This window comes from Pan paniscus, chromosome 19 (genome assembly GCF_029289425.2).
Source record: "Pan paniscus chromosome 19, NHGRI_mPanPan1-v2.0_pri, whole genome shotgun sequence".
Taxonomy (NCBI): Eukaryota; Metazoa; Chordata; class Mammalia; order Primates; family Hominidae; genus Pan; species Pan paniscus.
Genome location: NC_073268.2, coordinates 65,885,866 through 65,898,962, shown reverse-complemented (window position 1 = coordinate 65,898,962; position 13,097 = coordinate 65,885,866). Strand labels below are relative to the sequence as shown.

General features: G+C 47.9%; 2 protein-coding genes across 6 annotated transcripts in view; both read left to right on the top strand.

Annotated features, from left to right (window-relative positions):
* The window catches only part of FAM117A (family with sequence similarity 117 member A), a 78,429-nt gene extending 74,620 nt beyond the window's left edge, over positions 1-3,809 (top strand). For all 4 annotated transcript variants that reach the window (XM_055101267.2, XM_055101266.2, XM_003818038.6 and 1 more), the window contains one exon: positions 2,586-3,809. In XM_055101267.2, coding sequence (XP_054957242.1) covers positions 2,586-2,886 — 301 coding nt within the window. In that variant the 3' untranslated portion in view covers positions 2,887-3,809. The remainder of the gene's footprint in view (positions 1-2,585) is intronic.
* Positions 3,810-5,823: 2,014 nt separating this feature from the next.
* Positions 5,824-12,844, top strand: SLC35B1 (solute carrier family 35 member B1). 2 transcript variants are annotated; one of them, XM_003818037.7, is made up of 9 exons: positions 5,824-6,411; positions 7,073-7,176; positions 7,814-7,944; positions 8,253-8,283; positions 8,867-9,024; positions 9,922-10,048; positions 10,838-10,944; positions 11,121-11,274; positions 12,620-12,844. In XM_003818037.7, exons 1-9 carry the CDS (start codon positions 6,197-6,199, stop codon positions 12,670-12,672), a joined length of 1,080 nt encoding a protein of 359 aa, XP_003818085.1. In that variant the 5' UTR covers positions 5,824-6,196; the 3' UTR covers positions 12,673-12,844. The 2 variants fall into 2 exon arrangements, with proteins under 2 accessions (XP_003818085.1, XP_054957243.1); XM_055101268.2 differs by lacking the exon at positions 12,620-12,844 and adding an exon at positions 12,208-12,559.
* Positions 12,845-13,097: the final 253 nt, after the last annotated feature.

The window sequence follows — 13,097 nt, the reverse complement described above, 5'->3', positions numbered from 1 at the left end:
GGACTCTTTTAAACCCTTCTCCATCAGGGAAGCCCTTGCCACTGTGGAGTCTCTAGGACGCCAGGCCTTCCCAAACACACCCACCACGTGGGCCTTTACCCTCCACCTCTCCTGACTCTGTGCCAGGTCTCTGCTCTTCTCTTCACACCTTGCTCTTCCTGGGCTCTAGAATTATTGGAATTCCGGAATTAAGATGGTAATTGGCTGGGTGAAGTGGCTCATACCTATAATTCCAGCACTTTGGGAAGCCAAGGGAGGATTGCTTGAGTCCAGGAGTTCAAGACCAGCCTGGGCAACATAGGGAGACACCCTCTCTACAAAAAATGTTAAAATATTATCCAGGTATGGTGGAGGGTGCCTGTAATCCTAGCTACTGAGGAGGCTTAGGTGGGAGGATTGCTTGAATCCAGGAGTTCAAGACCAGCCTGGGCAACATAGGGAGACACCCTCTCTACAAAAAATGTTAAAATATTATCCAGGTATGGTGGTGGGTGCCTGTAATCCTAGCTACTGAGGAGGCTTAGGTGGGACAATTGCTTGAGCCCAGGAGGTGGAGGTTGCAGTGAGCCAAGATTGCACCACTGCACTCCAGCGTGGACAACAGAGTGAGACCCTGTCCAAAAAAAAAGATGGTAACCAATTTATCAGTCTGTATACTGAGTGCATTTTTCTCTGAGTGTATATATTATACTTTAATAAAAAGTAAAAAAGAAAAAGGTGATTGGTGAGAACCATTGGTGGCAGAGCTTCACCGTCTTCTCATACCTTTGTCTTCTCACCTGGGATTTTCAAACCGTCAGCTTCTTAGGGCTGTTTCACCCTCTAGGCTTGGCCATACAGTAAGGAATCAGGGCTATCCCTTACTCAGGAACTCTCTGACCTGACCTTTTATCATTCCATCTTCCTAAACAATCAAAAGAGGAAGGATGATTCCTCTCACATTATAAAGGTGAGACAGGCTGGGTGCGGTGGCTCATGCCTGTCATCCCAGTGCTCTGGGAGGCCAAGGCAGGAGGATCACTTGAGCCCAGGAGTTCAAGACCAGCCTGGTCAACATAGTGAGACTCCCATCTCTACCAAAAAAATAATAATAATAAAATTAGCCTAGAATGGTGGCAGGCGTCTGTAATCCCAGCTCCTTGGGAAGCTGAGCAGGAGGATTACTTGCACCTAGGAGTTTGAGGCTGCAGTGAGCTATGATCACACCACTGTATTCCAGCTTGGGTGAGAGAGCAAGACCCTGTCTCTAAAAACAATTAAAAAATTAAAATTAAAAAGGAGGGTGAGACAGATATGACAAGGACCACATGGTGAGTTAGAACCCAGATCTTCCGATAAGGTCTAGCTGCCTTTCTCACAGTTGTTGCCATCCTTTCCTCTCAAAGTTTTGAAAATCACACCTTTCTGGAGGCCAGCCTGGGTAGCATACAGAGACCCCTTCTCTACAAAATAAAAATAAAGCAATTAGCTGGGCATGGTGGTTCATGCCTGTAGTCCCAGCTACTCAGGAGGATGAGGTGGGAGGATTGCTTGGACCGGGGAGGTCGAGGCTGCAGTAAGCCATGATCCTGCCACACTGCACTCCAGCCTGGGCCACAGAGTGAGACTCTGTCTCAAAAACAAAACAACAACAACAAAGAACCCCATACCTTTCAAATGTGCCCAACAATTAGATTCTTTAGGCCAGTAGATTTCAACTAGGGAACATTTGGCAATATCAAGAGACATTTTTAGTTGTCACAGCTAGAGGGGAGGAGTCGTGGTACTACTGGGATCTAGTAAGTAGAGGCCAGGGACACTGTTAAGCATCTTACAATGCACAGGACAATGCCTCCATCCCCACCCCGCAACAAAGAATCATCCAGCCCAAAATGTCAGTGGTGCCAAGGCTGAGAAACCCCACTTTAGTCACTTGGCTTTGATCTCTGCTTTCAGGCATGTGGTCTGTCCCCAAAACACCATTCACTAAGGAAATATTTCTTTTCTTTTCTTTTTGAGATGGAGTCTTGCTCTGTTGCCCAGGCTGGAGTGCAATAGCACGATCTTGGCTTACTGCAACCTCCGCCTCCCAGGTTCAAGTGATTCTCCTGCCTCAGCCTTCTGAATAGCTGGGATTACAGGAGCATGCTGCCACACCCGGCTAATTTTTTGTATTTTTACTGGAGACAGGGTTTCACCATGTCGGCCAGGCTGGTCTCGAACTCCTGACCTCAAGTGATCCATCCACCTTGGCCTTCCAAAGTGCTGGGATTATAGGCGTGAGCCTCTGTGCCCAGCCACTGATGAAATCTTTCGAATGAAAAGATTTCTTGGTCTCCACTTCTTGAATCACATTGTCAGGAAGTTCTCCTTTCTGTCTAGCTTCAATCCCTCCTCTTTTTAGCTGAAGAGCATTTCCCGTTGTTTAGCCATATTTTTTTAAAAATAGAGAGCTGAGGGGCTTGGTTTTCGGTCAAGTTCCAATTCTGTTTGAACAGAGACCCAGCTCTCCTGCTGCCTTGATGCTGTGACATCTCACCCTCTCTCGCTGTCTGTTTCTCTCTGTGTGTACGTATGTGTCTTGTGTGTCTCTCTTCATCCTCCAGGTCCCCAGGTCCTGACCTGGCCTTCCTGACTTCCTGTCCTGACAAGAACAAAGTCCATTTCAACCCGACCGGCTCAGCCTTCTGCCCCGTCAACCTGATGAAGCCCCTCTTCCCCGGCATGGGCTTCATCTTCCGTAACTGCCCCTCAAACCCGGGATCTCCCCTTCCCCCGGCCAGCCCCAGGCCACCACCTCGGAAGGATCCGGAGGCCTCCAAGGCCTCCCCACTGCCATTCGAGCCATGGCAGCGCACCCCACCATCAGAAGAGCCTGTGCTTTTCCAGAGCTCCCTGATGGTCTGAGGGTCCCACCCCTGCCCCACTTTACCATAGAGACCAGTGCCTTGGTGGCAGGTCCCTCCCCAGGTCCCCTGAGATGGGGTATGGAGGGGCCCTTCCCTCTCGGCCTTCGAGCACTTTCTTTCACTTACTGTGTCAAAGCCCTGGGTCCTCTTTTTGATGGGCACCGGCCCCTCTGAACGTGATGGGACCTGCCTTCTCCACTAGTAGCTGGGCAGCTCACAATTCACACCTGTGTACCTGCCACATCCCTCACTTGGTGGAAAACACCCAGAAGGTCTTGAGTCCCCCACCCCCGGGTGTCAGTCCAAATGACTGTATAGGAGGCCCTTATTTTTGTCACAGAGCAAGCTGGCCATGAATGAAGGAGAGAAGACGCCACAGATTTCCTTCCCTCTCCTCCAGGAGACCATAAGATAGATCCCCCATCCTCTCAGCCCTATCCCCACGCCTCCCTCTCATTGGAGGAGCTGACCAAAGCAGCCCTAACGGGCCATGACACTTGACCAATTCAGCTGCTGGCAGAGGGAGGAAACAAGTGTTTTCCCAAGTGGCATTTTCATCTCGCTTTCACCCTGACTAAAGATTGTCTTAAGTAGCAGCCCAGCCCGCCCAGCCCCAGGTGGGTAGTGGGGAGGAGAGCTGGCATTCCTCCAGGTGGCAAATGGCGACTCTATACTCTCCGCCCACCCCAGGGCTGGATGGATTAGAAAAATGCCTATTTTTCTTGTATCGATGTAGAGACTCTATTTTCTCCCAAAGACACTATTTTTGCAGCTGTTTGAAGTTTGTATATTTTCCGTATTGCAGAGCTTACACAAAATTGAAGAATGTTAATGTTCGAGTTTTCTTATCTTGTGTTTAGAGGTTGTTTTTTGCAGATCTTGGTGTTAATAGACCAAATAAATAAATAAATATTCCCAGCAGCTTGAAGTTCTGTTAAATATTTGGGGAAGGAGGAGTGGGGTAGAGATTAAGGGTATTATACTGATCATTTCATCTTTGTCTTCAAGAGAAGGAGCCTCAATTCCCACATCTGGGTGTTGTTATGGCTGTACACAGAGTTCCTGTCCTCTGGACACCATGCTTGCATACTTTACATGGACATATAAACAACAGACCCATGAAAAGGCTGTCCAGAATGAAGAGGGTGGTTTGTCCTAGAGGTGGGGTGAGGGAGTCACTGGGGAAGTTACCCATTCTTGTATGAGTCTGAAAAAGCTAAGGAGAATGGATTTCAGAAAGGAAAAGCAGGTGACCAAGGGAAGACAGTTTGACATTGTGGGTGTTCTTTGCACTGGTTGGATCTCTTGACAGTTTTGGGGAAGCTTTGGTTCATCTCAGGGAGTACCCACAACATAGTGTGCAGCCTTGAAGGGAACAAAGAAACTATACAAAGACACTACTCTTGTCCTTTCGCAGCCTTTATAATGCTGCACCTGTAAGAGCTCTTAGGCTTTTGGGGAAAATGGGAATAACCATCTCAATATTTCAATGATGCTTTGGAATTTCCGAAGCATTTTCACAAAAGACACATCCCCATTGTATGGGTGAACAGTTGACTACCCCAAGGGCAGTCATAATAAGTACAATTGTATCTGCCTCATAAGACCTGACAACAAACTCCTAAACCAGGCTATCCCAACCACCATTCATTGGGCTGGTAAGAACCAGCTACCATGTTAAGTGCTTTACATAAAGTGTTATTGAAATATGACAACCACCCAGTAAGAGAAATATGGTAAGTCCCACTGTATAATCAGGGAAGGACAAATAGATTGAATAACTTTCCCCAAAAGACACAGATATGAAGTGGGAGAGCTAGGATTGGAAACCTGATCATTTGAATCCAGTGCCCATGTTTCTAACCACAGCGCTCTCCTGCTTGTTATTATATTCCCATTAATTTCACGTGAGGAAACTCGACTCAGGACAAGCGAATTGTTTGAGGTCCCAGCTGGTAAAGAAGTAGAGCTGGCAGGTCTCTCTTCCCAGCTATTTGGTGCCCTGGCATCGCGGGCTGAGCCAGTAGAGTAAGCTACTGAGCAACAGAGCAAATGTATGGGGCTTTCCCATGCCACTAATATCGAGGAGACAGTGGGCTGGGGACACCCTATCTTCTATCCCTTACCCCTCCCTCTAAAAGACTTCTGGCTCCCCCGCAAAGCCTTAGTGAGTCAGGCCCGGAGCGATGGGTGTGGTGCTGCCCAGTATTTCCTTCCTTTGCCTGAGGCTGTGCCAAAAGAGCAGGCTGCTAGAAGAGAAGGAGCCTCGACCTAGAGAGCAGCCCAGAGTCCACCAGGTGGCCGGAGATTTGGGCCAATTAAGTAGGGGGTTGGAGGTAGTAGTAGGAAGACCTGAGGTCAGTCTTGCCCTGGCAATTCGTGCCAGCAAGTGAAGACCCAACACTTGCATGAGGAAGGGATCCAACGAGGAGCTCATTAATGGGAAATATTCAGGAGCGCGGCCGAAGGGTTTGCGCCATTGTTGGTGAGTTGTTAGGACTTGGAAGAAAACTGACTTCAGTAAGCTTCCATTTCCACCCCTCGATGTGAGGAAATAAGATCAGGGCTGAGAAACAGTGATGACTAATAATACCTTAAGCTTGCACAGCATACTTTACAGTTTACAAAACACTCTTATTTGATCCTCACAACAGCCAAGAGGCGACAAGGTGGCTATTACTAATTATCCCTAGTTTCCAGACCTGGAAAACTCTGGCTCAGAACTTGGGTGACACGGGTAGGTTACCCCGCCTTTAAGTGACCAAGCCGAGACTTACTGTGCCGCTCTCCCCCTTGGAAGCCTAGTGATGTGCCTAGGTAATGAGCAGGTAAAGTCGCTGACGCTGGGCAGCAGCTAGACGGCGCTGAGGCTCCAGTAAGGGATTTGGCATTAGGACCCAGCAGAAGCCTGGCCGCCCGCCGCGGAAAAGACTATTGGATTTGCTCTGCCGGCCACACCTCCTCCTGCCCCGCCTACCTGTCCGTCTTCGCACAGCGCAGCCAATTGGTGGCCTCCACATCCTTATACGTCATTATTCTACGCCCAGGTGGCTCTAGGACACCCTGTGGTGCTCTGGGTCGCAGTTGTCCTCAGAGTTGCCTGATTGGAAAAATCTCCAGGGCGAGGGATCAGTCTCGAGGCTGCCGGTTCCCCTGGCCCTCAGGGATGGAGCCAAGGTCCCAGGGCGGGTTTTCTTTCCTAGGAAGTGGTTGCTGGGTTCTGAGGAGTTTCCCCCTTGGCAGCCCTGAGCCGGCAGTTCTGGTAGTGACTGCTGGGCCCTGCTGGACAGCGGTCGCATGCAGCTCCTATGAGGCCCCTGCCGCCGGTCGGCGATGTCCGGCTGGAGCTGTCGCCTCCGCCGCCGCTGCTGCCGGTGCCGGTTGTGAGCGGGTCTCCAGTCGGCTCCTCTGGGCGTCTCATGGCCTCTAGCAGCTCCCTGGTGCCCGACCGGCTGCGCCTGCCGCTCTGCTTCCTGGGTGTCTTTGTCTGCTATTTTTACTATGGGATCCTGCAGGAAAAGATGTGAGCGACCCCGGGGGCGGGCCGACATTCTCTCCCCAGCCTGTGACAGGGATCCCGGGCCTTCTGCCTCTGGACCCGGGCTTTCCTCTTGTCCTCCTGCCCGGCTGTCGCCCTCTTAGCACCCCACTACTTTTGCAGCTATGGCTGAGCCAACCCAGAATTCCAGAACTCCAGGATTATTTTCTGGATTCTTCGGACTTGGTTATTTTCTTTTCTTAGCTGTTTTTCCCCGCTTGGTTCTAAGGGCCTGCGTTTTACAGGCTGAGACTTCTATCCCTCAAACAGGACCCGAGTCGGCCCCCTTTTGGTACTCCCAGATGCTTGCAAACAACCTATTCGTCCTCGGCCTTGGTGCCATAGCCGAAATACCGTCTCCTCCTGCCTGGGGTACCTGATTTCACTATCTCGTTCTGCATGTTTCCTCTCCGTCTTTTTCGGGTATTCTTTTCTTAGGCTTTGGAATCAGTAGGCTGGGATGTCTAGTTTCTAGATCCAGTAAAATCAGCCCCTTTTGCAAATGAGCCTAGTGGTCCTTAACAAACTCTGCCTACATCCAGAGAGGCAAGATAATTTTAAAGTTTTCAGTGGCTCGGGATATATTAGATGACAGTGAGTGAAATACACTAATTTCTCCCTCTTTTCTCATGCATTTCATTTCTAGAACAAGAGGAAAGTATGGGGAAGGAGCCAAGCAGGAGACGTTCACCTTTGCCTTAACTTTGGTCTTCATTCAATGTGTGATTAATGCTGTGTTTGCCAAGATCTGTGAGTACCTAGATAGTAATTTGTTGGGTACCCCACCACCCCAAGTTCCCTCAGTATGCTGGGCATTAAGCATTGATTCAACCTTAAAGGCTAACTCATGATCTCCACCCCATTTTGTACTTACACAGCCTCTCTGTGAAGTCTGTAAAACTAATGACTTTGAAGTGGAGTAAAATATTATTTCCCCAATTTTTATCAGCTTCTGAGTTAGAAATGTTCAGAGAATGGGTCTTCTATATTCCAAATCCCCATTGAAAATACTTAAAACATTTTTTTCTTTCCCTTTGAGTTTCTTTTGTGTGTCAGCTTCAAGCATGCTTTGAGCATTCTCTCTTTGTTCCCTAGGGACTAGCAGCAGGGCTGACTGGTCCCTTGAACTGAATGAGGCCCCCACCTCCACCCTGCATGTGGTCTTTTGTTGGGCTTAGGTAGAATTGGAAAGATGAATAATTTTCAGAGATTTCCCAGTGTAACAGGACAGAAATAGCTTGTGTCTTATTTGACAGACAAGTTCCTTTCATGTGGCTTCAGCTTTGCTTAGTGGTCCATCCTAGCCCCACCAGGTTTCTCTTGTTTTTTTTTTTTTTTCTTTTCTTTTCTTTTCTTTTTTTTTTTTTTTTTTTTTGTCTTCTCCCAGTGATCCAGTTTTTTGACACTGCCAGGGTGGATCGTACCCGGAGCTGGCTCTATGCTGCCTGTTCTATCTCCTATCTGGGTGCCATGGTCTCCAGCAATTCAGCACTACAGTTTGTCAACTACCCAACTCAGGTGAAACCTCAGGGTGGGATGACGGTTGGCTCAGATATCATTTGAAAAGGACTAAGAGTTCTTCCCTCAGGTCTGTGAGTTAAAAAAAAAAAAAAAAAAAAAGATAACGGTCCTGTAAGACATTAGGAGTGTATAGAACCATAGAACTTAGGTTTAGTGGTGGTGGGTTGGGCCATGATAGGGCTGCTTTCTGAGGCTGAGGTCTCTGGTGCAGGCCCTGTGCTTACTCATCTTAATCAGTGCGGTACCTAGCATAGTACCTGACACATCACAGATGCTCAGAAATTATTTGCTGGATTTAATTTCAGGTCCTTGGTAAATCCTGCAAGCCAATCCCAGGTAAGCAAAGAAGATGGTCTTCCTCTTCTGTCGTCACTCTTCTATAGTAAGCTCTCTCTCTGCTACAACTGTGTCCCTCTCGGCTTCATCATCCCATCATGGCTGTCTCCAGGGAGTTTCCCCCAGCTCTCCCTGCTGCCCATCCTGTCATCTGTGTCACTTCTTGTGATGTTCATAGGCTGGTAATCCTTAATAGGAGCTAAAGGCTGACCTAGCCTGCTTCACTTGGTCAGCCATTTCTGTGTTGCATGTGTTTATATTGTCATTAGACAACTTAATTCCCATTTTGATCATCAGTTTCTTTATCTCAACTTCTTTTCCTTCTCCACTGTTCCCTACCCTTGTCCTGTCCCTTCCTGGACTTTACACCTTTGTTCTCTACCTCCTCCCTGTCTTATACTTAACCCTGTTGCTCAATCCTTATCTAGGTGCCAGCCTGGCACCCTCCTTTTGTCCTCTCTAAGCCTTCCTTCTCAGTCATTCTTTTCTCCCTGAGTCTTTTCTTGGTTCCTGGGAGGGAGGGCATTGGGGTCATCAATACCTTATGGATGCCTGAATTTTCCACTCTGTTTTTTCCCTGTAGTCATGCTCCTTGGGGTGACCCTCTTGAAGAAGAAGTACCCGTTGGCCAAGTACCTGTGTGTGCTGTTAATTGTGGCTGGAGTGGCCCTTTTCATGTACAAACCCAAGAAAGTTGTTGGGATAGAAGAACACACAGTCGGCTATGGAGAGCTACTCTTGGTATGAGATCCTGTTGGGGAAGGCACCCTTTTCCAGCAAACTTAACCAAAGGATAGTCTCACCTAGGCAGGTAGAAGGCCAGTTCTGTGTCAAGGGAGATTGTGGTGCTCCTTGTCCCCATATCTGCTCTTTGCTGCAGGCCCCTGGCTCTATTAATGCCATAGTGGGAAACCTGGAATATTTAACTACAACTCAGCTCTCATTCTGGAGAAGAGATAACTCTGAGGGTTGTGGCTGAATCCTGGTGTGAGGTCACAGAGACCTGAGAGCAAAGAGGGAAGGAATAATGTCTCTCACTGTGGCTTTCCAAGAAACCTGGAAGCCAGAGTTTAAAATAATATGATAGTAGCTGGTATGTATGCATTAGGCACTGTTCCGAGTGTTTTACATATTAATTGACTAATTTTTACAACAGTAATCTCATATGTAGTATTATCTCCATTTTACAGATGAAGAAACTAGGCACAGAGAAGTTAACTCGCTTGCCCATGGTCACTTGGCTATTTGAAGTGGTAGAGTCAGGATTCCAATCCAGGCAGCCTAAGCACAGGATCCGGTCTCTGGAGCACTGTACTCCAAGCTAGCAAGCTAACCTGCTGGGACTACCTTTCCCCTCCCAGTATGTTGGGAAGTGAGCTTCCTGCTCTACTCTGATTACAAAATCACTACGTAGCTCAGTTAGCCTGTCAGTCCAGTGCGTGGACCGGGGGGCGGGGGTGGGGGGTAGTGAGCATGGTCTCTCCCCACCTTCCACCTGTGACCAAATGGCAACGTTTTGTTCTGAGGACTTTAAAGGCATTGGCTTTCCGAGGAGCCTGAGAGTGAGAATCTTGTGTCCTGAGTTTGGAAAGGGCCCTGTTGGCCACTTCACTGCAGGCTGCACCCTTTCTTTCCCAGCTATTATCGCTGACCCTGGATGGACTGACTGGTGTTTCCCAGGACCACATGCGGGCTCATTACCAAACAGGCTCCAACCACATGATGCTGAACATCAACCTTTGGTCGACATTGCTGCTGGGAATGGGTGAGAGCCAGTTCTGCTGTTCTTCCCATGTATCACCAGAGGGCAGGCTGCCCTCATCCTTTTGATCCCTCTAGCTGTTAGTTGCCCAGACCAAGGGCCTGAATTAGTTCCAAGATGCCCTTTTGTTCAAGCCCTTGAGAAACCTTCCTGGAAAAACCTGCACCAGCAGGATTTGTTTGCTACTTGTTACTGGCACAATGAAGGAGAGTCGTGTGTCAGTTGTCATGGGAAAACACTCAGTAGTAAAACACAGGGAGGTACCTGGGAACTTTCCCTTTCATGAGGGAAATGAGACACACGTAGTGCTCACAGGAAACAGAGTTAGCTGTACACTGAAAACAGTTCAAATGTGAATGATTTGCTTTGAAATCAGTGCTTCCTAACTTTTCAAATTTGGGCACATGTAGAAAGTATTTTTTATACAGCACACTGGGGTTAATGGCGGAGGCTGCTGATGGCTGAAGGTGACTAATGCGAGGGGCTTCCTTGAGCTAAGGATGTGTGGATCAGCATCTCTACAGCATCTGAGGATTTCTGCTTGTAATCACTTTGGTAGAAGTAACTCATTAACTTTCAAGCCTTTCTCACAAAATTCTCTTTAGTTTCTCTAATCAGAGAAAAATATGAGAAGAATCAATGATGAGACGATGCAAACCCACACCATACACTTTCCCGCGTCCCACCTCCCTTGCAGTTCTTTAACAGGCCATGTGCAGGAGTATGTGTGTGTGTGTGTGCACATTTTGTGTGCACAAAATGCGCCGTACATTTGTTGACATGTCTTCTCAGGAATCCTGTTCACTGGGGAGCTCTGGGAGTTCTTGAGCTTTGCTGAAAGGTACCCTGCCATCATCTATAACATCCTGCTCTTTGGGCTGACCAGTGCCCTGGGTCAGGTGAGTGCTTGAAAGGGGATGGCTTGGCTTCCCTCCTCTGGCAGCTGGTTCCCTAAGAAAGACTGGCCTGGCTGGAAGAAGAGGGTGGCGAGATTAGCCCTGAGGTCTGTTTATAGACTTTAGACCAATGGCAGATACCCAGAAGCCCACCGGACCTCACCTTTATCTTTCTCTAGAGCTTCATCTTTATGACGGTTGTGTATTTTGGTCCCCTGACCTGCTCCATCATCACTACAACTCGAAAGTTCTTCACAATTTTGGCCTCTGTGATCCTCTTCGCCAATCCCATCAGCCCCATGCAGTGGGTGGGCACTGTGCTTGTGTTCCTGGGTAAGTGGCCACACAGAGACACAGTGACAGCTGAATTTTTTCTCCTAAAATGTACTTGTATATTTATGAAATTTATTTAAATATTTTAGAGAAAACTTTTCTCTTTTTTTTGAGACGGAGTTTCGCTCTTGTTGCCCAGGCTGGAGTGAGTGCAGTGGTACGATCTCAGCTCACCAATCGGGTGAGCCTCCTCCTTCTCCTGGATTCAAGCAATTCTCCTGCCTCAGCCTCCGGAGTAGCTAGGATTACAGGCATGCGCCACCATGCCCGGATGATTTTGTATTTTTAGTAGAGATGGGGTTTCTCCGTGTTGGTCAGGCTGGTCTCGAACTCCCAACCTCAGGTGATTCCCCCCGCCTCAGCCTCCCAGAGTGCTGGGATTACAGGCATGAGCCACCGCGCTCAGCCCAGAGAAAACTTTTTTAAAAGAGAAAAGAGGCTGAGTGTGGTGGCTCACGCCTGTAATTCTAACACTTTGGGAGGCTGAGGCAGGAGTATCGCTTGAGTTTAGGAGTTCGAGACCAGCCTGGGCAACATGATGAGACCCTTGTCTCTGCAAAAAAATACAAAAATTAGCTGAGCATGGTGGCAGACGCCTCTGGTCCCAGCTACTCGGGGCTGAGGTGGGAGGATCGTTTGAGCCCAGGAGGTGGAGGCTGAGGTGAGCTGTGATCACACCACTGCACTCCCACCTGGGTGACAGAGTGAAAATCTGTATCAAAAGAAAATAAAAAGAGAAAAGGAAGCTTTATTTCTAATCCAGCCTTCCTAGGGTCTCCCTCTGTTGCTCAGGCTGGAGTGTAGTGGCACGATCATAGTCCACTGCAACCTTGTTCTCCTGGACTCAAGTGATCCTCCCACCACAGCCTCCCGAGTAGTTGCGATTATAGGCATGTACCACAATACCTGACTAATTTTTTTTTTTTTTTGTAGCGATGGGGTCTTGCTGTGTTGCCTAGGCTGGCCTTAAACTCCTGGGCTCAAATGATCCTCCTGCCTCAGTCTCCCAAAATGCTGGGATTGCAGGTGTGAGTCACCACATTCAGCCATAGCCTAGAAGTTTTGACTCTTAAATTTCTTTTAGTCTTGCTGTATTATATGTGTATCTATATCTATCTGTATCTCTATATAGATATATTTATATAGATACAGATATCTGTAATAACTAGTATCCTGGTGCCATTCTCTTGTCTCTGAGGAAGTTACATAAAACCAGTGTTCTGACATGTATTTTATTTAAAGCCCCCATTTTGGAGATACAAGGCCGACTACCCCACTGCACCACAATCATTAGTAAGTTTCATTTCCCCCCATAAGGCTAAGCCCATTTTCTTCCTTTTCATAGGTCTTGGTCTTGATGCCAAGTTTGGGAAAGGAGCTAAGAAGACATCCCACTAGGAAGAGAGAGACTACCTCCACATCAAGAATATTTAAGTTATTATCTCAAACAGTGACATCTCTTGGGAAAATTGACTTAATAGGAATATGGGACTGAGTTCCAGTCTTTTTTAATAAAATAAAATCAAGCAAAATCACATATTCTAAAAAATGCACTTGGATTTTAACAAGACAGAGTTGGTGGTTTTTGTTCTTCATGCCCTGGAGCAGTCTATGGTAAATAAAAGAGGGAGGGAAGAGGCAGAGCTGGATGTTTATTACCCAGGCTGCTCCTCTCACGGGTGTGGTTAGCATGGTTGAGTGGGCGATTCCTCCAAGAACCTGAGCATTATAGGGAGGAACTCTGTGAGATCGCAGAATTGTGCTAATGGCTTCTGTTCCGATGGGTGAGGCTTGTCCCGTTAGAGCTGGTCCCATTAGAGGAC